The 16777-nt window shown below is 50.6% G+C and overlaps 1 protein-coding gene across 1 annotated transcript; it reads left to right on the plus strand.

Annotated features, from left to right (window-relative positions):
- The first annotated feature begins 5022 nt into the window (after positions 1–5022).
- Positions 5023–14002, plus strand: MUC20 (mucin 20, cell surface associated). Its single transcript, XM_040996695.1, has 4 exons — positions 5023–5150; positions 7600–8525; positions 11799–11884; positions 13876–14002. The coding sequence occupies exons 1-4, from the start codon at positions 5023–5025 to the stop codon at positions 13942–13944; spliced, it is 1209 nt and encodes a 402-aa protein (XP_040852629.1). The 3' UTR covers positions 13945–14002.
- The last annotated feature ends 2775 nt before the right edge of the window (positions 14003–16777 follow it).

The raw sequence follows: 16777 nt of genomic DNA on the forward strand, positions 1-16777 counted from the left end.
CAGGAAAAGCACTGACAGGAAGCTGAAATTAGAAGCAGAGCTAGGGTCTGGTGGGATACCTAGCAGGGATCCTATAAGGGTGTCAGTAGTGGGCTACAAAGGTCCACTGAACTGGACTGAAACTGGCCAGCCTGTGCCCTAACTCCTTTTCCATTCTCTTCTTTCCTTCTGTGTCCTGGTTCCAGCCCTGAAGGAGAGGCCTCAGCTCCTGTCCTAGCCTGTGACAGCACTGGGCAGAAAGAAAGGCAGCGGAGTGCTGCAGTAGAGAGTATAGGCTCTGGCAGCAGATGGACTTGGCTTCAAGTCCTAGCTCCACCACTTACTACCTGGGGGCCCAAGCACTTCAGTTTTTCCATCTGTATCTTAGAGCTAGCCTTGTGGGACTGTGGTGGGAATTCATCGAGATCCAGCCTGGCAAAGGCATAGGTCTCAATGGATGTAGGTCTCAGTGGGTGTACAAGGAATGCCTGGTCCTTGGAAGCATGCCCAGAAGTCAGACAGTGGACAGACTTTGGCTCATTGCTTCCTTAGGTCCAGCAGCTTTTCCATGTCAACCTTTCTGGAAGACCGCTTGCCATTGCCGTGAAGGGAATCAGAAAGCGAGCCTGACTCCTCCAGAGGCTCCCCGCACCCTGGGTCATCAGAGATCATGGAGCAGAGGGCCCCTCTTGCCCCCACCTTGGCCAGCGCTTGTCTCTTTGCCGCCATCTGTGTACTTCCGCAGTGGTTTAGCTGGAGGAAGATGGAAACCTGCGATTCTTGGAAACCCATCTGAAAGTTCACAGAATCAGCCATACAAAGTATGAGACATGAACTTGGCTCCTGGTGTTTTTCTTCTTCCTTGTTTTGTGATGGTCACACAGAAAGTAAAATCTAGCACCATGCTACTAAGCCCTGTGTCGTCTCTCCCACCAGCCTGGGCTCCATATCATGCTCTGCAAGTCTGGAAGAAATCCTGGTCAGATCCTCTAGCTCAGGCCTCGTGCTCACTCCCTTCCTTCTTTGCAGGGGAGAGGCGGGGGCCTTACCGGGGGGTGGGGTGGGGACTGAGACTGGCCTCCTGGGGTCTGCTCCTGTGTAGAATTCCAAGGGCCTTGATGAGCTCACCCTCATTCCTCCCAGATTGCTTGGCTCCAGTTTCCATGAATGGTTTCCTCAGGCTCAGCCCCAGATCACAAACCTCAGATTTTTTTTTTTAAGATGTATTTATTTGAAAGACAGTTGAGGAGTGGGCAGAGGGAGAGAAATCTTCTATCCACTGGTTCATTCCCCACATGGCCACAATAGCTAGAGCTGTATCAGATCCAAGTCGGGACCCATTCGGGTCTCCCATATGGGTAACAGGGATCCAGGCACTTGATCCATCCATGCTGAGTTTTAGACATGTTAATAGAAAGCTGGATTGAAAGCAGAGCAGCTAAGACTCAAACTGGCAATCCGATAGGAGATTGGAGTATTACAGGTGGTGGCTTAGCCCAATGCACAGCATTGCCCACCTTTGCCATGCACAGAATCCATGTGGGTACTGGGGTGGCACAGTGCAGTTCACCTTGGCAGAGCTATAGTAGTCCCGGGTGCAGGAGGTGGTGGGACCCATGGTAAAGAATCTGGAGAGGGGACTCATTGCATGATGCAGGGCCTCGGGTTCCAGTACAGCACTGGCTGCTGGGAGGACAGCCTTGCATCCATGCAGCAGATAGAGTATGCTGCTATGCAGCTGTGGTCCCTAGCCTTGATGACCAGCAAGCTGGAGAAGTCCCAGGCCCACCTGGCCTGATGCACCATGCATTTTGTGACAAAGCCAAAGTGTAGCAGACACAGAGGATAAGGAGCTTCTTGGAGAGCGGCAGCTGGGGCGGGGAGTGGGGTGGGGCATGTGACCAAGTGTGTAGATGACCACACGCACCTCAACCCAACTGTGATTGAGAAGATGAAGGACTTGCTCTCACTCATTGGAAAATAGGAGTTCCACCAGTGATGAGCAGGGCTGGTCTTTATTTTTCAATTTGTTGATATGGTGAATCACATTTATTGATTTGTGAATGTTGAACCATCCCTACATGCCAAAAATAAATCCCATCTGGTCTGGGTGAATGATCTGCTTGATGTACTATTGGATTCTGTTGGCTAGTATTTTGTTGAGGATCTTTGTGTCTATGTTCATCAGGGATATCAGTCTGTAGTTCTCTTTTTCTGTTGTGTCTCTCTGAGTTTTATATTAAGGTGATATTGCTTTCATAGGAAGAGTTTGGAAGTATTGGCTTTCTATTGCTTGGAAAAGCTTGTGGGGAATGGGGGTAAATTTTTCTTGAAATATTTAGTAGAAGTCAATCCCAAAAGGTAAAATGCCATATGTTCTCTCTAATATAAGGAAACCATCATGCAAATTATAAGTTCAATAACCCTTTCCATACTGTTTTTGCTGCATCCTATGTGTTTTGATGTTTTTTGTTTTATTTTCATTTCTTCCAAATACTTTCTTTTCTCTTGTTGAATTCATCACTGGCTCATGGATTGCATGGTGGCATAATTTTACCCAAGAGATCTTTTTGTTTTCATCACCCGTGCATTGGTGATTCAGTGGCATGTGTTTTCGACTCCACAGTGCTGTGTTTATTTCTTCTTTTTGTTTTTGCTTTAACTTCATACCCAAGGCTTTGGCCTGTCCTTGACTGCTTTGCTAGGCCATAAGCAGGGAACTGGAAGGGAAGTAGAGCAGCTGGGTCATGAGCCAGCGCCAATATGGGATCCGATACTTGCAGGGCAAGGAATTAGCTACTGAGCCATTATGCTGAGGCTGTAGCTTTTGTTTTGTGGCTTGTGATATAAATGGTATAATGATACCTCTGGTAAAAAGAGATTGACACCAAACCACAAACTTTTTCCTCTACTTCTACCAGACCACAGGCAAAGCAGATGAGCCATTGGTACCTGTGTCATTAAGAAAGCTGTAATGCCTGGGAGGGTTCTTTTTTTTTTAATTTATTTTTTTATTATTTTGACAATCTTTACATAGTTAATTAGGGTAAAAAGGTTCAAGGGCTACAGGAAAGTGGGTAAGACTATTATTTTTTCCATATTGTTTTCTTCATGTTTAAAGGGGTTGGGAGGGTTCTGACTGGGGACAGGAGGACCAGGTGTTGCCAGGATAAACACTGCTGCCTGAGACTGAGCCTTCAAAACATTACCCAGTACCAAATCTGACCCAAACTCAGCACCATTTGACTTCTGAGGAGATTTGCTTCCCAGATATGTTAGCAGGGAGCTTGTTTGGAAAGTGAGCAGCTGGTATTCAAAGTGGACCTCTGATATGAGTTACTGGCATGGAGAACAGTGGGTTAACTTGCTGTGCCACAATGCCTGCCCCTGGGAGCCCAGAAATTTCTGGCTGAGGCTATTGTGGTTCTGAGCAGCCATGCACTTAGACTTATAAATTCTCCCAGAAGCAGAGGAAGCTGGTGCGGGCAAGAACCAGCATTGCCCTGGAGGAGGTAGGCTTTCTCACTTCCTCATTGGGCAGATGGTTCAGATGATAAAGAGCAAAGGAAAAGAGTGGGGGAGTCCCTGGTTGGGGCAAGACCGACTGGCACCCTGAATACCTGCGGGAGATTAAGCTCAGACCCACCTGGCACTGGAATGAGGAAGCCCCTTCCCCGCTGGGGCAGGGCTGCATTCCTGCTGGGGTTCCACTTCAGCTCTGTTTGGGGTGAGACTCATGCTACAAGACAGGGTCTGAGCTTCAGCTGACAGCACAGTCCTAGATTTCTCTCCCCACTAGACACCTACCTGGGGGCCTCCAATCTCTGTTTACAAAAGGCAGAGCTGTGATTGAATGACCTAGTGAACCAAAGGGTCCAACATCTCCAACCCGAGTGCTGGGATCCCTCTGCCTCTCCTGGGACAGCTCCCAGCTCCTTCAGGGCAGCCCAGCCCTTTACCCCGTAACATCACATTGTAGAACCTCACACTTGCTGGCCCAGCAAGACCTCACAGCAACCTGTTGATGGAGGGTCAGAGAAGGTAAATAACTTAGCAAAATCACACAGCCACCAGTTCTCTACCCAGAGCTATTCCCACTGTAATATGGCTCTGGCCCTGATGATGGGCCCTGTGTGTCTGCTGGCGATGGTTCCAAAGCTCATGTCAATGTTGGCCATTCTTTGAAGGCTAATATCCTGCAGCCTCACTCTGGTTCTGGTCCAATCCCCTAGTGGTCACTAGGTCATCACCTTACACTTTCCCTACACCTAGCTCCAATTAGCACAATCACCCTCTCCCTTCCTCTAGCCGGCCGCTCTCCCTGCCTCACCTCTCCAGAGAGGGGCATTGAGAGCAGAACAGCAGGATGTTAAATGAGGGAGATCAGAGTTCTCCCCACCTACCCTGGGGAGCTGGTTCCTGTGAAACCTCAGAGGACCGTCCGTCTCTCTAAGGCTTGGGCATCTGGGTGGATGCCAGGGCTCCAGCTCATTTAATTGAGCACCTACTCAGTGTACCTTTTTGAAGAACTCCCATTAGGCAGCAAGTACTGAGGAAGACTTGTACTATCTCAGGAGACAAATATGGCCAGCAGTGGGCCCTTCTTAAGGGTTAGGATGTTGAGGTTCTGCAAGTTTCTCTACCTTTCTCTAATAGGATCATTGAGCCAATAAAGGATCAGACACAAACATCAAGGTTACTGTCTGTGAAGCCTGAGGGCTCTGGGCAAGGGGCAGGTGCAACAGTGGAACACAGGTGGCTCCCACGGCCTCCTCCACAGCAGAACCGAAGGACCACGGTGAACGTGACTGACAGCCCACTTCACAGCAAGCACAGGGGGCAGGGGAAGCCACTGACACCCTGACCTGCCTGCTCTGCGCCTGCACATGTGTAGTTGTCTGGCTGAGTCCTGGAAACTCCCCAGCCACACCTGGCCGGGCAGCTGCTCCTGCTCCTCCTCCTGGGGTGCAGGAAGCAGGAAAAGGCGGTAGGAGGAGGCAGGGGGCAGTGAGGGAAGGCTGGCCAGTGGCGCCCCTAGCCAGCATGGGCTCTCTCTGGGTCCCTGTTTTGCTGCTTCTCTTCTGCTTCCGGATTGGGGTGGCTAACAGCACCGCAGGTAAGGAAGTGGAGCTCTGCGGGCTGGGGGCGGGGAGGGGCGGGGGCGGTGGAAGGTGGGTCCTGGAGTGGTGCTCCCTAGTGGTATGAGCAGGCCATCCTAGGGTCTTGGTGAGGCTCTCCACAGGTTGTTGTTGTAAAGGGCCCAAGGGAATGACACCGGGGGCAGAGAGTAAATAGCAGAGCAAGCAGACCAACCACAGCACTGCTATCTCGGCTGGATGAGAGCCAGGCCAGGGGAGTGGTATAGGGGGAAGAGTCCTGATGCATTCCCAGACTGGGTGGGGGGTTGAGAGAGCCTCCAGTTGGGAGAAGGTGGCACCCCCAGCCCCAGTGCGTTTCTTTTTAGCTTAAGTCTAGATATGTTGTAAAGACTGCACTAAAAAGACTCATATTGAAAAATTCCTCACTGTTTATTTGAAATTCAAAAATTTAACTGATGTCATTTGTTATTATTTATGAAATCTGGCCACCCTTCACTTGATCCATGGGAAAAGAGAGTTCCCCACCCCAGTGTGGACAGAGGAGACCAGCCTGCTGATGTAGCCTGTTCCGGGTGTGGTGGAGAGCACGGAGTTCCCTCTGGCCTTCGGCTGCTGCGGCTCCAGGGCTTATCTCAGCGCAGTGTCCTGCTCGCTGGAGAGCTGCAAGCAGCCTCTCCACAAGGCCAGGCTCCTCACTGCATGTGGACAAGGCCTAGGCATCCTCTCCTCAGCACCCCGGTCCCTCCTCATAGTTTTCGAGCCCACGCTGGAGGCTGGGCTGGGCCACTCTCCTTCCCTTGCTTGAGCCCCATAAGGACTCTCCACATGCTCCCTGGCTTTCCCAGCAGTATCCCCGAGGCTCACTCTGAAGGCTCCTCTCACCCCCTGTGTACCTCATTACCTCTCAAGAAAACTACAGGCCTTCTTTGTGGTTTTAAGAAAAGCATTTTTGGGGGAGACACTTGCTGGATGAGAAAAGTCTGTAGGGGATGGAGGGAGGATGGTGCTATGGCTAATCCTCCATCTGCAAGCATGTGAGAGCTGGTTCATGTTCCAACTGCTCCACTTCTGATCCAGCTCTCTGCTGATGGCTTGTACTTATGTGGGAGACCCAGAAGACACTACTGGCTCCTGGTTGAATCAACCCAGCTTCAGTAGTTGGGTTCATTTAGGGAGTGAACCAGTGGATGGAAGATTTCTCTGTCTCTCCTTCTCTCTGTAAATCTGACTTTCAAATAAAAATGAATAAAACTTAAATAAAAAACAAAAAAGAAAACTCTATAGGAAAGTGACACTGATTCATTCAGGAAGTTCCAAGGATATTGGTTCTTGGCTTACTTGGGACTTGAACCTGCTTTGCTCAGTCTTGGAGGTTACCCGCTCCCTGAGCTGGCTACAGACCAGCCATCAGCAAGGACCCTGGGACTTGCGGGCTTCATATGTTGGGGCCTCCGAGGACATTTGTCAAGGCCACCCCAGCTCTGTGGCTGCTGCATGTGACAGGGCTTCCTCATACTGCCTCTGTCTTCCTTGGGCATATAGGGGGTCTTCGTGGCTTAAACGAAAAAATTATTTGTGTATTTGAAAGGTAGAGTGACAGAAAGAGGGAGACAGAGATGACTTCTTCCATCAGCTGGCTCACTCCCCAGATGGCTTCTACAGCCAAGCCTAGGCCAAACTGAAGCCAGGAGCTGAGAATCCATGTGGAGGCCATTGTTGGCTGCTTCTCACATGCATTAGCAGGGAGCTGGAGAGCAAGCAGAACAGCCAAGATCTGCATTAGCATTCCAATATAGGATGTAGGCATCCCCAATGACTATACCACAGTGCCCACTCCTCCATGAATTTTTTTGAAGTGTCCTCTTATGGGTGACAAGTGGGGGGAGGGGTGGTTCAGTACAATGTTGCTGCTAAGACACCTGCAGCCTGGGTCGGAGTGCCTGGCTTCATGGCCCACCTTCACTGCCATGTCCAGTTTCCTGCTGATGTGTACCTTGTGAAGCAGCAGGTGATGGTTCGGGTGGTTGTGTCCTTGCTACCCACATGAGTCACACCTGTTGAGTTCCCATCTCCTTCCCGGCATTGACCTGATTCAGCCCGGGCTACTGTGAGCATCTGGAAAATGAACCAGAAGATGGGACACTTGCCTGTCTCTCTCTCTCTGGGTCTCTGGCTTCCAATAAATAAATAAATAAATGAACAAATAAATACATTACAACTTTCCAAAAAACAAGCTAACACTCCTCCTGCCAACAGTGTCCAGGGCTGGGTGAGGACAGTGCATCGAGACTCATGGCTCACAGTCAGTCTTACTCTACACAGGCCTCAACACTGGTGCAACAGCCCCTTTGGCGACAACAGAAACCACACAAGCACCTGCCGGGACTCCAGAGTTCAGGACCAGGCCAGAGGGAGCCTTGCAGACCAGAGGCCCTGCCGAGATCTCAGCAGCGGCCTACATGGCCTTGGAAACTCACACCCTGAGTGCAGAGACCTCTGCCAACACCCCTGTCCCAGGCAGGTCAGTGTCAGAAGCAGAGATGAGGGAAACAAAGACCACTTTGCCTGTGTCACAGGCCAGAACCTTCTCCGAGGCAGTGCCTTCCACGTTCACAGCTGGGATCACCACTCCTACCCCTCTGGAGACATCAGTAATAACTGGCATAAACCCTGTGCTGCCCACCACCAGGGCCCACCCAGGCAGTGCTCCGACAGATGCCACCCTAGTCACCATTTGCACTGAGCACAGCCCAGAAGAGGCCAGGAGGATTACAACCGACATGTGGACCTTGGCTCACACCTCCCCGGAGACCGAGGGCCTCTCCCCAGGCAGCAGCTCCTCTTCTTTTGACACAGGCTCAGTCCTCGCCACCTCCCAAGCCCCTCCACCTGACCTCACAAGTCCCATGAAGGCCTTAGTTCCCCACGCCACTGCCCATGCTGAGGTTACCAACTACAGCCTGATGCAGGTAGAAACAGCTACCGCCACCTCTAGGGCCTCAGATGCAGACCTCCGCAGCCCAGGAGGGGAGGTCTTGTCCACCTTTGGAACCACCACTTTGTCTGCCTCCACTACAGCTGTGTCACACACTGCTGACGCCTCAACCTCTGCTGGGACCCCAGTCTCCGTGATTTCTTCTTCTGCTGGGTCTTCAACTGTAGCCCAGAGCTTCTCGGAAGCAATCATCATCAGCAGCACTATACCTTCTCAGACCTTTACCTCCAACAGTACAAGCATCGGGCTCTCTCCCACCCACAGCCACCCGCCCATCTCTCCCCAGCTGATCACGACCTGCAGCGGCCCAGAGACACCCACCCCCTCAACCAAGACCACACCCCCACCCAGGACCTCTAGGCGGCCCGCGGCTATGCCCTTCACTCAGACAAGCAAGACTACAAAAGCAATGCCCTTCACTCAGACAAGCAGGACTACAAAAGATGACCCAGGTAAATGATCCATCCTCACCTGCCCTCCCCACCTCCCACCACTGCATGTGAGATTATTGGGGCTTGGGGATTTGGAGCCTGCAGGATGTCACCATGGGAAGAAAGGAAGATTCAGGGACCTTCTCGTGATGCTGTCCCGAGACAGTAGTATGGGACGGTGGGTGGGCTGCAGGGAATGAGAACAGAAGTAGTTTGGAGAGTTGATTTGAGGTCTTGGCTCTGGGAGACCCTCGCTGGGTCTCAGAGGGGTGGTATCAGGTGAACACTGAAGGTCCTGCCAGCTCTGACCTGCTGCCAAGGGAGGTGGTCAGTAACCAATGCTTTGTATCAGGCAGGGCGCCCAGTTTTATTCAAAAGGCAGGGCCTGGGCCCGGTGGCGTGGCCTAGCGGCTAAAATCCTCGCCTCAAACGCCCAGGATCCCATATGGGCACTGGTTCTAATCCTGGCAGCTCCACTTCCCATCCAGCTCCCTGCTTCTGGCCTGGGAAAGCAGTCGAGGACAGCCCAAAGCCTTGGGACCCTGTACCCGTGTTGGATACCTGGAAGAAGTTCCTGGATCCTGGCTTTGGATTGGCATAGCATCGGTCATTGCGCTCACTTGGGGAGTGAATCATTGGACAGAAGATCTTCCTCTCTGTCTCTCCTCCTCTCTGTATATCTGACTTTCCAATAAATAAATAAATCTTAAAAAAAAAAAAGGCAGGGCCACATGCTAGGGAGTCCCAATTCTAGTCATAGCCACACCAGTCCCTGGCCTAGGCTGAGTGGCTGAGTCTCCAGGAAGGTGAAGCTCATGAGATGCACCTGCTGGGGTGTATACCATTGAGAATGACCTTCAATTAATCAGTCTAGTGGGGGTATTAAAGTTCAAAGCTATATCTCTGAGATAACAGGTAGTTTTTGGTAAGTCTCATGTCAGAGATCACTGGGTCTGTCCAGCTGCCGGTCCTCCTGGTAAATTGCACCTCCACTTCCTGTCACACTCACCTTGAACCCATCCTCATTCCTGGACACCCTCAGTCTTCCCCACCTTTCCGGGAGGTGAAACAGAAAATGTTAGTTACAGATGCTCTGCTGAATATCTTTTATATTCTTGGCAAGGGGATTACAGAATATTTCACAATCCATAAGCCTTGGCACCAACTGATACCAGGCAGGGTCCTTTGAGCTTTGTATGTTATCTCTTCTAATACAATTGCCAGGACTGGGAAAACTGAAGCCAAGAGCCAGGAGTGTCTTCCAGGTCTCCCATGTGGGTGGCAGGGTCCCAGGCACTTGGGCTGTCTTCTGCTGGATCAGAAGTGGAGCAACAGCGACTTGAACTAGCCCTCATATGGGATGCTGGCATTACTAGCAGCAGTTTAACCCACTACATCACGATGCTAATGCACTGTTTTTTTGTGTGTGTGTGTTTAATTCTAAGCTGCCTATCTTTATAAATTGTTCACTAGATAATGCATTTACATGATGTAAAGTACAAAGGGGAGACAAGCATTTATCTAATGCTTAAGATGCCTGCTTCCCACATCAGAGTTCCTTGGGTTCAGTTCCTGGCTCTGGCTCTTGAGTCTCTTGTCACTGCCGACCCTGGGGGTAGAAGATGATACCTCAAATAACTGGATTTCTGCCACCCTTGGGAGAGACTCAGATTGAGGTCTTGGCTGCTAGCTGCCACCCTGGCCAGACGTTTGGAAAGTAAGCCAGAGTGCGCTCTCCTTCCATCTCTGAAAGTCTAATACAAAGCAAAACAAACAAATAATACATTCAAAAGGGACAGAGCAGTCCACCCCAAGATGCCTTTCACTAATGACCATTCCCTGGCTATCCCATTCTCACTCACACAGTTCTTGGGATTGCCTCCCATGAGTCATCTTCTGTATAAGAAGTGTGCAGCGCTTGCTCCATCTCCCTCTTTCATCCTTTTAAATGCATTTATTTTTTCATTGGAAAGGCAGATTTACAGAGAGACGGAGAAGCAAAGATCTTCCATCCACTGGTAACTCCCCAAGTAGCCACACAGCCAGAGCTGAATCCATCTGAAGCCAGGAGCTTCTTCCAGGTCTCCCACATAGGTGCAGGATCCCAAGACTTTGGACCACCCTCAACTGCTTTCCCAGGTCGCAAGGAGGGACCTGGATGGGAAGTGGAGCATCCGGGATATGAATTGGTGCCAATATGGGATCCTGACGCTTGAAGGGGGAGGATTAGCCACTGAACTAGGCCCCATCCTCCTTTTCTATGCAAGGGAAATGGATGGTAAATTCATATCCCTGAGATAAAGTTATCTCAAGGGGGAGGAGGGATAGGAAAGATTTTTAATCACCTTGCTATTATTTTAAAAGATGTGTTTATGGGCCTGGTGGGCTAGCCTAGTGGCTAATGGCCTCACCTTGCACATGCCAGGATTGCCTATGGGTACTGGTTTGTATCCCAGCTTGGCTTTACAAATCGTTATGGTAAGAGTGTTCCCTTGATACAGACCTGCACACACTCTAGACAGGCAGTACACTGGACAGCAGGTGGCTCAAGCGAATGCGTCATCTTGGTGGCTGGCAATCCCCCCCACCCTTCCCCTAAGGAACTGACTCTTTTAGTGGTTGCCCAGCATCCTCTTTGGTTTTCCCATTACCAATGTAACCAGTACTCTGAGAAAGAGACACTTAGGTTGTGTCCACTATTTTGTCATAATCAGAGACCATGTAGGAAATAGCATGTTTCTGCCACACATGTTGCTTTCTGTGAGATAATCAGCTCTAACAGGTGCTGGGATGAGAGAAAGGACTCCAAGGGGGGCAGGTGAGGCCGGGAGTTGAGGATTCAGTAAGAGAGAGTTTCCTGCCAAGCCACTGGGTTGGAAGACTTGGTCACCCTCCAGCAACTTAGAGCTGTAAGAACTGGCTGCCTGGGCCCCCTCTCTGAGAGCTGGCCTTTCTCTGGCACTGTCTCCGGTTGGGCCTGTACCCACTTAGGATCTGAGAGCATTTAGATCTGCTTCCATGTCTCTTTTTTCACTCTCCACTTTTTGACTCCTTTAAATGTCGCTGGTGCCTCCAAGCCACGATTATTTTTTTCCGATCATGTCAGGAGGTCACCACGGTGGATGAAGCATCCTACTTAGGATGTCCTTTTCTTTCTGTGTGCTGTGGTAAGAAGTTTTGTGAGCACGGCCATGTGTACACACGGATTGGCCACAGCCCCCGGCAGGAAGCACCTCTTAGAGCTTCCAATGGAATCCCCTGTGTCCTCACCTCCCTTCTGTTCTCCACCAGCAGGTGGTGGCTTCCTCCTCCTGCGACTGACCGTGACCTCCTCCGATGACCTCACGGACCCCAGGCTGGTGGAGAGGCTGATTCAGCAGGTGAGTGGGCACTTGCTGGGGAACCAGGGACGGTAGAGGAAAGGGAGACATTCGCAGGGATGAATCGCAGGACAGAGAGAGAGAGTGCCCCCGTGGGAGGGCTCTGCATCCGAAGATCCAGCCTTGCCTGTCTGACTTTCTCATTCTTTCTTTTATTTTCCCCCCCTGAAACATAAACTCATTCTTCCCCCAACCTGGCCTTAATTTCTTCATGTCCTGGGCCTCCCAGGAGGTCCATGATGCTAAGTAAGGCATGAGTGGGCAGGATGATGGGTGGCAAGTGGCAGAAGCTCAGGTCATCGTTGTTCACATGGAAAACACAAGGGTGGGGAAACCCAGACGTTGCTCTGCCAGCTTCGGTCACGGCTGAATTCAGCAGCTCAGAAGTAATCATGGAGGTTCCCCTTTGTCCCCCTCTTCTACCGCTGCATCCTTACACCTGCAGTTTTTCTCCCTGTATCTGGAAAGGTGGTGATGACCACCTTAGTTTCACATGGCGCCTGTCCCTCCCTACATGTATCCATCACCCAGGGAAGGACTGGTTTTGTCGACCGACAGCAGTCACTGTCACAGACAGCCCCAGTAGACCCAGAGGACATGGGGCTTTGAGACAGAGCAAACTCATAGCAATATAGACTAGATAAGGTACAAACTTAGGCAGTATTCATATAGTTGAATTCTCATCAAATTCGTGTCGTTGGACAAGGTCTCCAGTGGTGGAATTCGAGGTCGGGGCTTTTGGGGATAGCGTGACTCCTGCACAGTTAGACTGAGAAGGTTCAGCACCTGTCTCACCAGTCCAGGTTCTCTGAGGTGTGGCTGTCCTGCTCTACAGAACAGGTGAAACATCATGTAGTGAGAGTGGCTAAGTTGTGTACATACATGTGCCCTGGCAGAAACAGGCTGGCTGCAGTTTGTCCCTGCCCGAGCATCCGACTTGTTGCTAGCACCAGACATCATCAGTGAAGGTCACACATCAGGGACTCAGGCTTGATGCCTCCATGTGTGTAAGGACACATCTGGCAGAGGTGCCGGCTGGAGGTCTTCGGCCAGTAGGAGGATCCCAAAGCTGGACTGCACAGAGATGGGCAGGAGCCTTGGCAGGTGGATGCGTAGGGTGTCTATTGTATCCACAAAAGAAAATCTCTGCATGTCCTAAGTGATGGTAGCTTGGATGGCCAGCTCCACGGGCACAGGATCAAAGGGCTGTCAGAGGAACTGGGTTCAAAGCCAGACAGGAGTGCCTGGGCTGTGGAGCATCTTGGGACTGGGCAGTGGGACTGTCCTGCCTAGGACTTTGTCACTCCTGCTGCGGCTGCTAGCAACCAGCATGTTGATACCCAACAGGCCATGCGTTGCTCTTGAACACATATCTCAGTGCTGGGGAACAGGCAGAGGGGATGATGGGATGGGCAGAAAAGATAGTTGGGTCCTGGAGTCCTCGTGGGCTCATCATCTCTTAAACCTGGCTTGAGAGTTGGTTGTTGGGCTGCCCAGGAAGGAACAAAGCCCCATGCATGTGATGGTCATAGCAGCCAACAGGAATCCTGTTTGAGGAGGGAAGCAGGGGCTGAGTGTCAGATCTGAGTTCCCAGACTGGAAATTACTTAGCAGGAGTTGGAGGCAGGCAGATAGAAGCAGGCTAGGGAGCCGAGTGGGGCAGGAGCCAGGCCATGTGGGTGTTGGGTATCAGTGCTTCTTGGGGAGCAATGGACATCTGTGTGACTTCTATGTGACCTTGAACAGGATATTCTAGGTAAATGTTACCTCTTCTAGAAGGAGCAAAGCACTGCTGGCTCTGTAAGTTACCTTATTCTGTTGAGGACATGAAGAGCCTGGCCTGTGTCCAGCCCCCAAGGGGCTGGGGGCTCAGGAGGTGTTACCATCCATTTTGAGTATCCCCTCCCATTCTCTCTTCCTGTCCTCCACCCATGATCAACCCATGGGCTGGATGTGCTGGAAGCACCCCTTGGCTCTCTTTCACCCTCTAGCTCTGCAGTGAACTGCCCAGCCACACACCTGCCATTCGGGTCTCCTTGCTGCGCATCACGAGGACCTAAGGAATATGTAGCCAGGAGGGTCCTGGATCCCTCACAGAAGGACACACACTTATGGAACTGAAAGGTGCCTGGAAGTTTCTAGAGAAGTTTGCCGGCTGGTGCTCTACACCCCATGCGTAGGTTCTGCGTGTCTGGGGTAGGGGCTCCCCCTGTCCCCAGAAGTGTTCTTGAAATTTGCTTGGTGCATGTGTTGTGTTTCAGTAAAAAGAGACCTGGTAACCCATCTGTGCTTCTCTCCTGGACTGCAATGATGCTCGGTATGGCTTGAGGGTTGTGTCTGGCCTGCGTACATTTTCCTTACATGGAGATTGGATGTATCCACACTGCTCCTGGCATCCCTAGACAGTGCTCTTTGGGGCCTTGATTACAACACTTACTGAGTTGGCCTGGGGCGTGGTTGGCAAGTAAGTGCCTTCCAGAGAAGGGTCCCCATCGTCCCTCTCTGCCTCCCCTAGCCCTCACAACTAGATCACAGAGCATGCCGGTTGGATTGACTTGGCGTCAGCTTGGCAAGAAAGTCTGCCCCAGGGAGCTGTAGCCCTGTGCTGGCTAACGATGTTTGGACCATGCCAGAGCACACACACTGTCCCGTTTGTCATCTGATGATGTCACAGCAGCCTTGGCATGTGGGAGAGCATTCTGTGAGGGCTACACAACCAGGAAACATGCTAACGGGGTTTCTGGGAAGGTTTCTCTGTCATTAAGTGGCAGGTGATTGTATACCTCTCATAGCTCACAACCTGTGTGATTCTGTCTACAAAAATTCAACCCAGTGAACTGTTTTGTTTAAGTCTGTGATACCACCAAAATGGCTCCTAATTAGCAAATTTAAAGAGTTCCGAAAGACTAAGCAAATATGAAATGAAAAAGGGGAAAATAAAGAAATATGAAATGAAAAAGGGGAAAATAAAGAAAAATGGTGGTAGCATCCTTCTCTCCTCTGCAGCTGAGGTCTCTGTCTGAGCTCAGTGGCTCCCCCAGCCCCACCCCTGGGGAAAGGACTCCTTACAGACAATGCTTCCCAAACTGAGGTCCTGGTCCTCCCCTTTACCCCCGAACCTGCTCTGCCCGCACAAGCTCCATCTCAGTTCATCTCAGTTACATCCCGCAGAGCCCCACGCCTCACACATGTGGGCCATTCCCTCTTTTTCTCTTTCCCTGACTCCAGTTACTAGCCAACCCTATTGGCTTCCAGGCTGGCAAACTATGGCTTAGTCTAAATCCTTCTCAGCATCTCTGCTGCCATCACCAAGGTGGTCCAAGATGCCACTGCCCTACACCTTTATCTCCGCAATCCCTGGAGGACCACAGGTATTCCTGATTTCACTGTCATGTATTCCCCAACCTGGTTCCTGCATGCCAGCCAGAGACCTGCTATTACAACTTATATGACAGTGCCCACTCTGCCCCTCCTGTCTCTCTCTTTTTTTTTAAGATTTATTTTATTTTTATTACAAAGTCAGATATACAGAGAGGAGGAGAGATAGAGAGGAAGTGGAGCTGCCGGGATTAGAACCGGCGACCATATGGGATCCTGGTGCATTCAAGGCGAGGACCTTAGCCACTAGGCCACACCACCGGGCCCACCTCCTGTCTCTTTTAAGGAGCAATGGTCTGCCAAGCTATGCATGATTGGCCATTGGCATCCCCCTCTCCTCTCCTTTTTAACTTGCTCACTGCTCGGGGATCACATTCACTGGGATGCATTTCCCTGAATGTCTCAGGCCCGTTTCTGCCCCAGGAGCTTTACATGTCTTGCTCAGCCTCGCTTTAGAAGGCTTCCCCTGTTATCCATGGAGCTGACTCCTCCACCTCCGTGTTCTTTTCCAGAGAGGTTTACTCTGGCCAGCCCCTCCTACCTCTGCTTGGATTTTCTTCATAGCACCAACAATACGCTCATTTCACTTGTACTTGATTGATTTTTCTTGTTTATACCCTGTGTCCTCCCCCCCACACACGAGAGAGAGTGTGATTGATACTGGGTGCAAGGGGAGCGTGTGTGCCCTGCCATCCCGTTTTCATTCCAAAGTCTCCTGAAGCAGGTCGATCAACGATCGTCCCCCCATTTATCCTGGCCTGGTTGTTGCACAAACATGGAAGAAAGAATATCTTCGTCCATTTTTTTCTTTAAGGAATTTTTATTAATTTGCAAATTTGGTGCTTTCCATGCAATTCCAAGAACACAAACATACTTCCCTCATTTCCCTGCTGTTCATGCCTCACTCGCTCCCTTCTCACCATCAGACATAATTTTAACCCGCTCTATTTTCATAGGCTTAATTCGCCACTCATCAGAATATTCAACAAGTAAAAGGTAAAAAGACCACAGTTCCAGTTCCATTAGAGTGTAACCATGGACTAAACCAATCACATCTCAAAGTGACAATTTCATTCCTACGCATTTTGAGGAATATTCTATATTAGTTGCTGCATATGAGAAAAAAATATATGATATTTGTGTTAGATTCATTGACCACCAAGGAAAGAATATATCAGCCAAATAAGAATTTAAATGGCTTTGTTTCTGGGAACTGCGGTCACGGGATTCACTTCCCCTTGCAGCAGGATAAGCTGCCCAGGAAGGAGAAAGCCAGGAGGAGACGTGCAGGGGTTTTTAAACTCCCCTTGACACAGAAGCCAAATGGGGGTCACTTCGATCCTTATTTGGTGGGGGATATAGGTTTGTGCCCCTTATTGGTGCAACAGTGCTTCACAGCCTTAGGAGTACGCCAGAATTCCCCTGTCCTTTCTGGGTAGCTGCTGGGTAGTAAACTGAGAGAAAGACAAAGAGAGAGTGAGAGAATGTCTTTATCCACTAGTGCATTCCCCAAAT

The sequence above is a fragment of the Ochotona curzoniae genome, unplaced genomic scaffold, assembly GCF_017591425.1.
Source record: "Ochotona curzoniae isolate NIBS_2020 unplaced genomic scaffold, NIBS_Ocur_1.0 patch356, whole genome shotgun sequence".
NCBI lineage: Eukaryota > Metazoa > Chordata > Mammalia > Lagomorpha > Ochotonidae > Ochotona > Ochotona curzoniae.

What these genes read in the sequence shown, in the direction of transcription:
- MUC20 (XM_040996695.1), top strand. Translation starts at nt 5,023, where the DNA reads ATGGGCTCTCTCTGGGTCCCTGTTTTGCTGCTTCTCTTCTGCTTCCGG. An exon ending in GACTACAAAAGATGACCCAG is followed by an intron (nt 8,526 to 11,798) that starts GTAAATGATCCA and finishes CTCCACCAGCAG; the next exon opens with GTGGTGGCTTCCTCCTCCTG. An exon ending in TGGAGAGGCTGATTCAGCAG is followed by an intron (nt 11,885 to 13,875) that starts GTGAGTGGGCAC and finishes TTCACCCTCTAG; the next exon opens with CTCTGCAGTGAACTGCCCAG.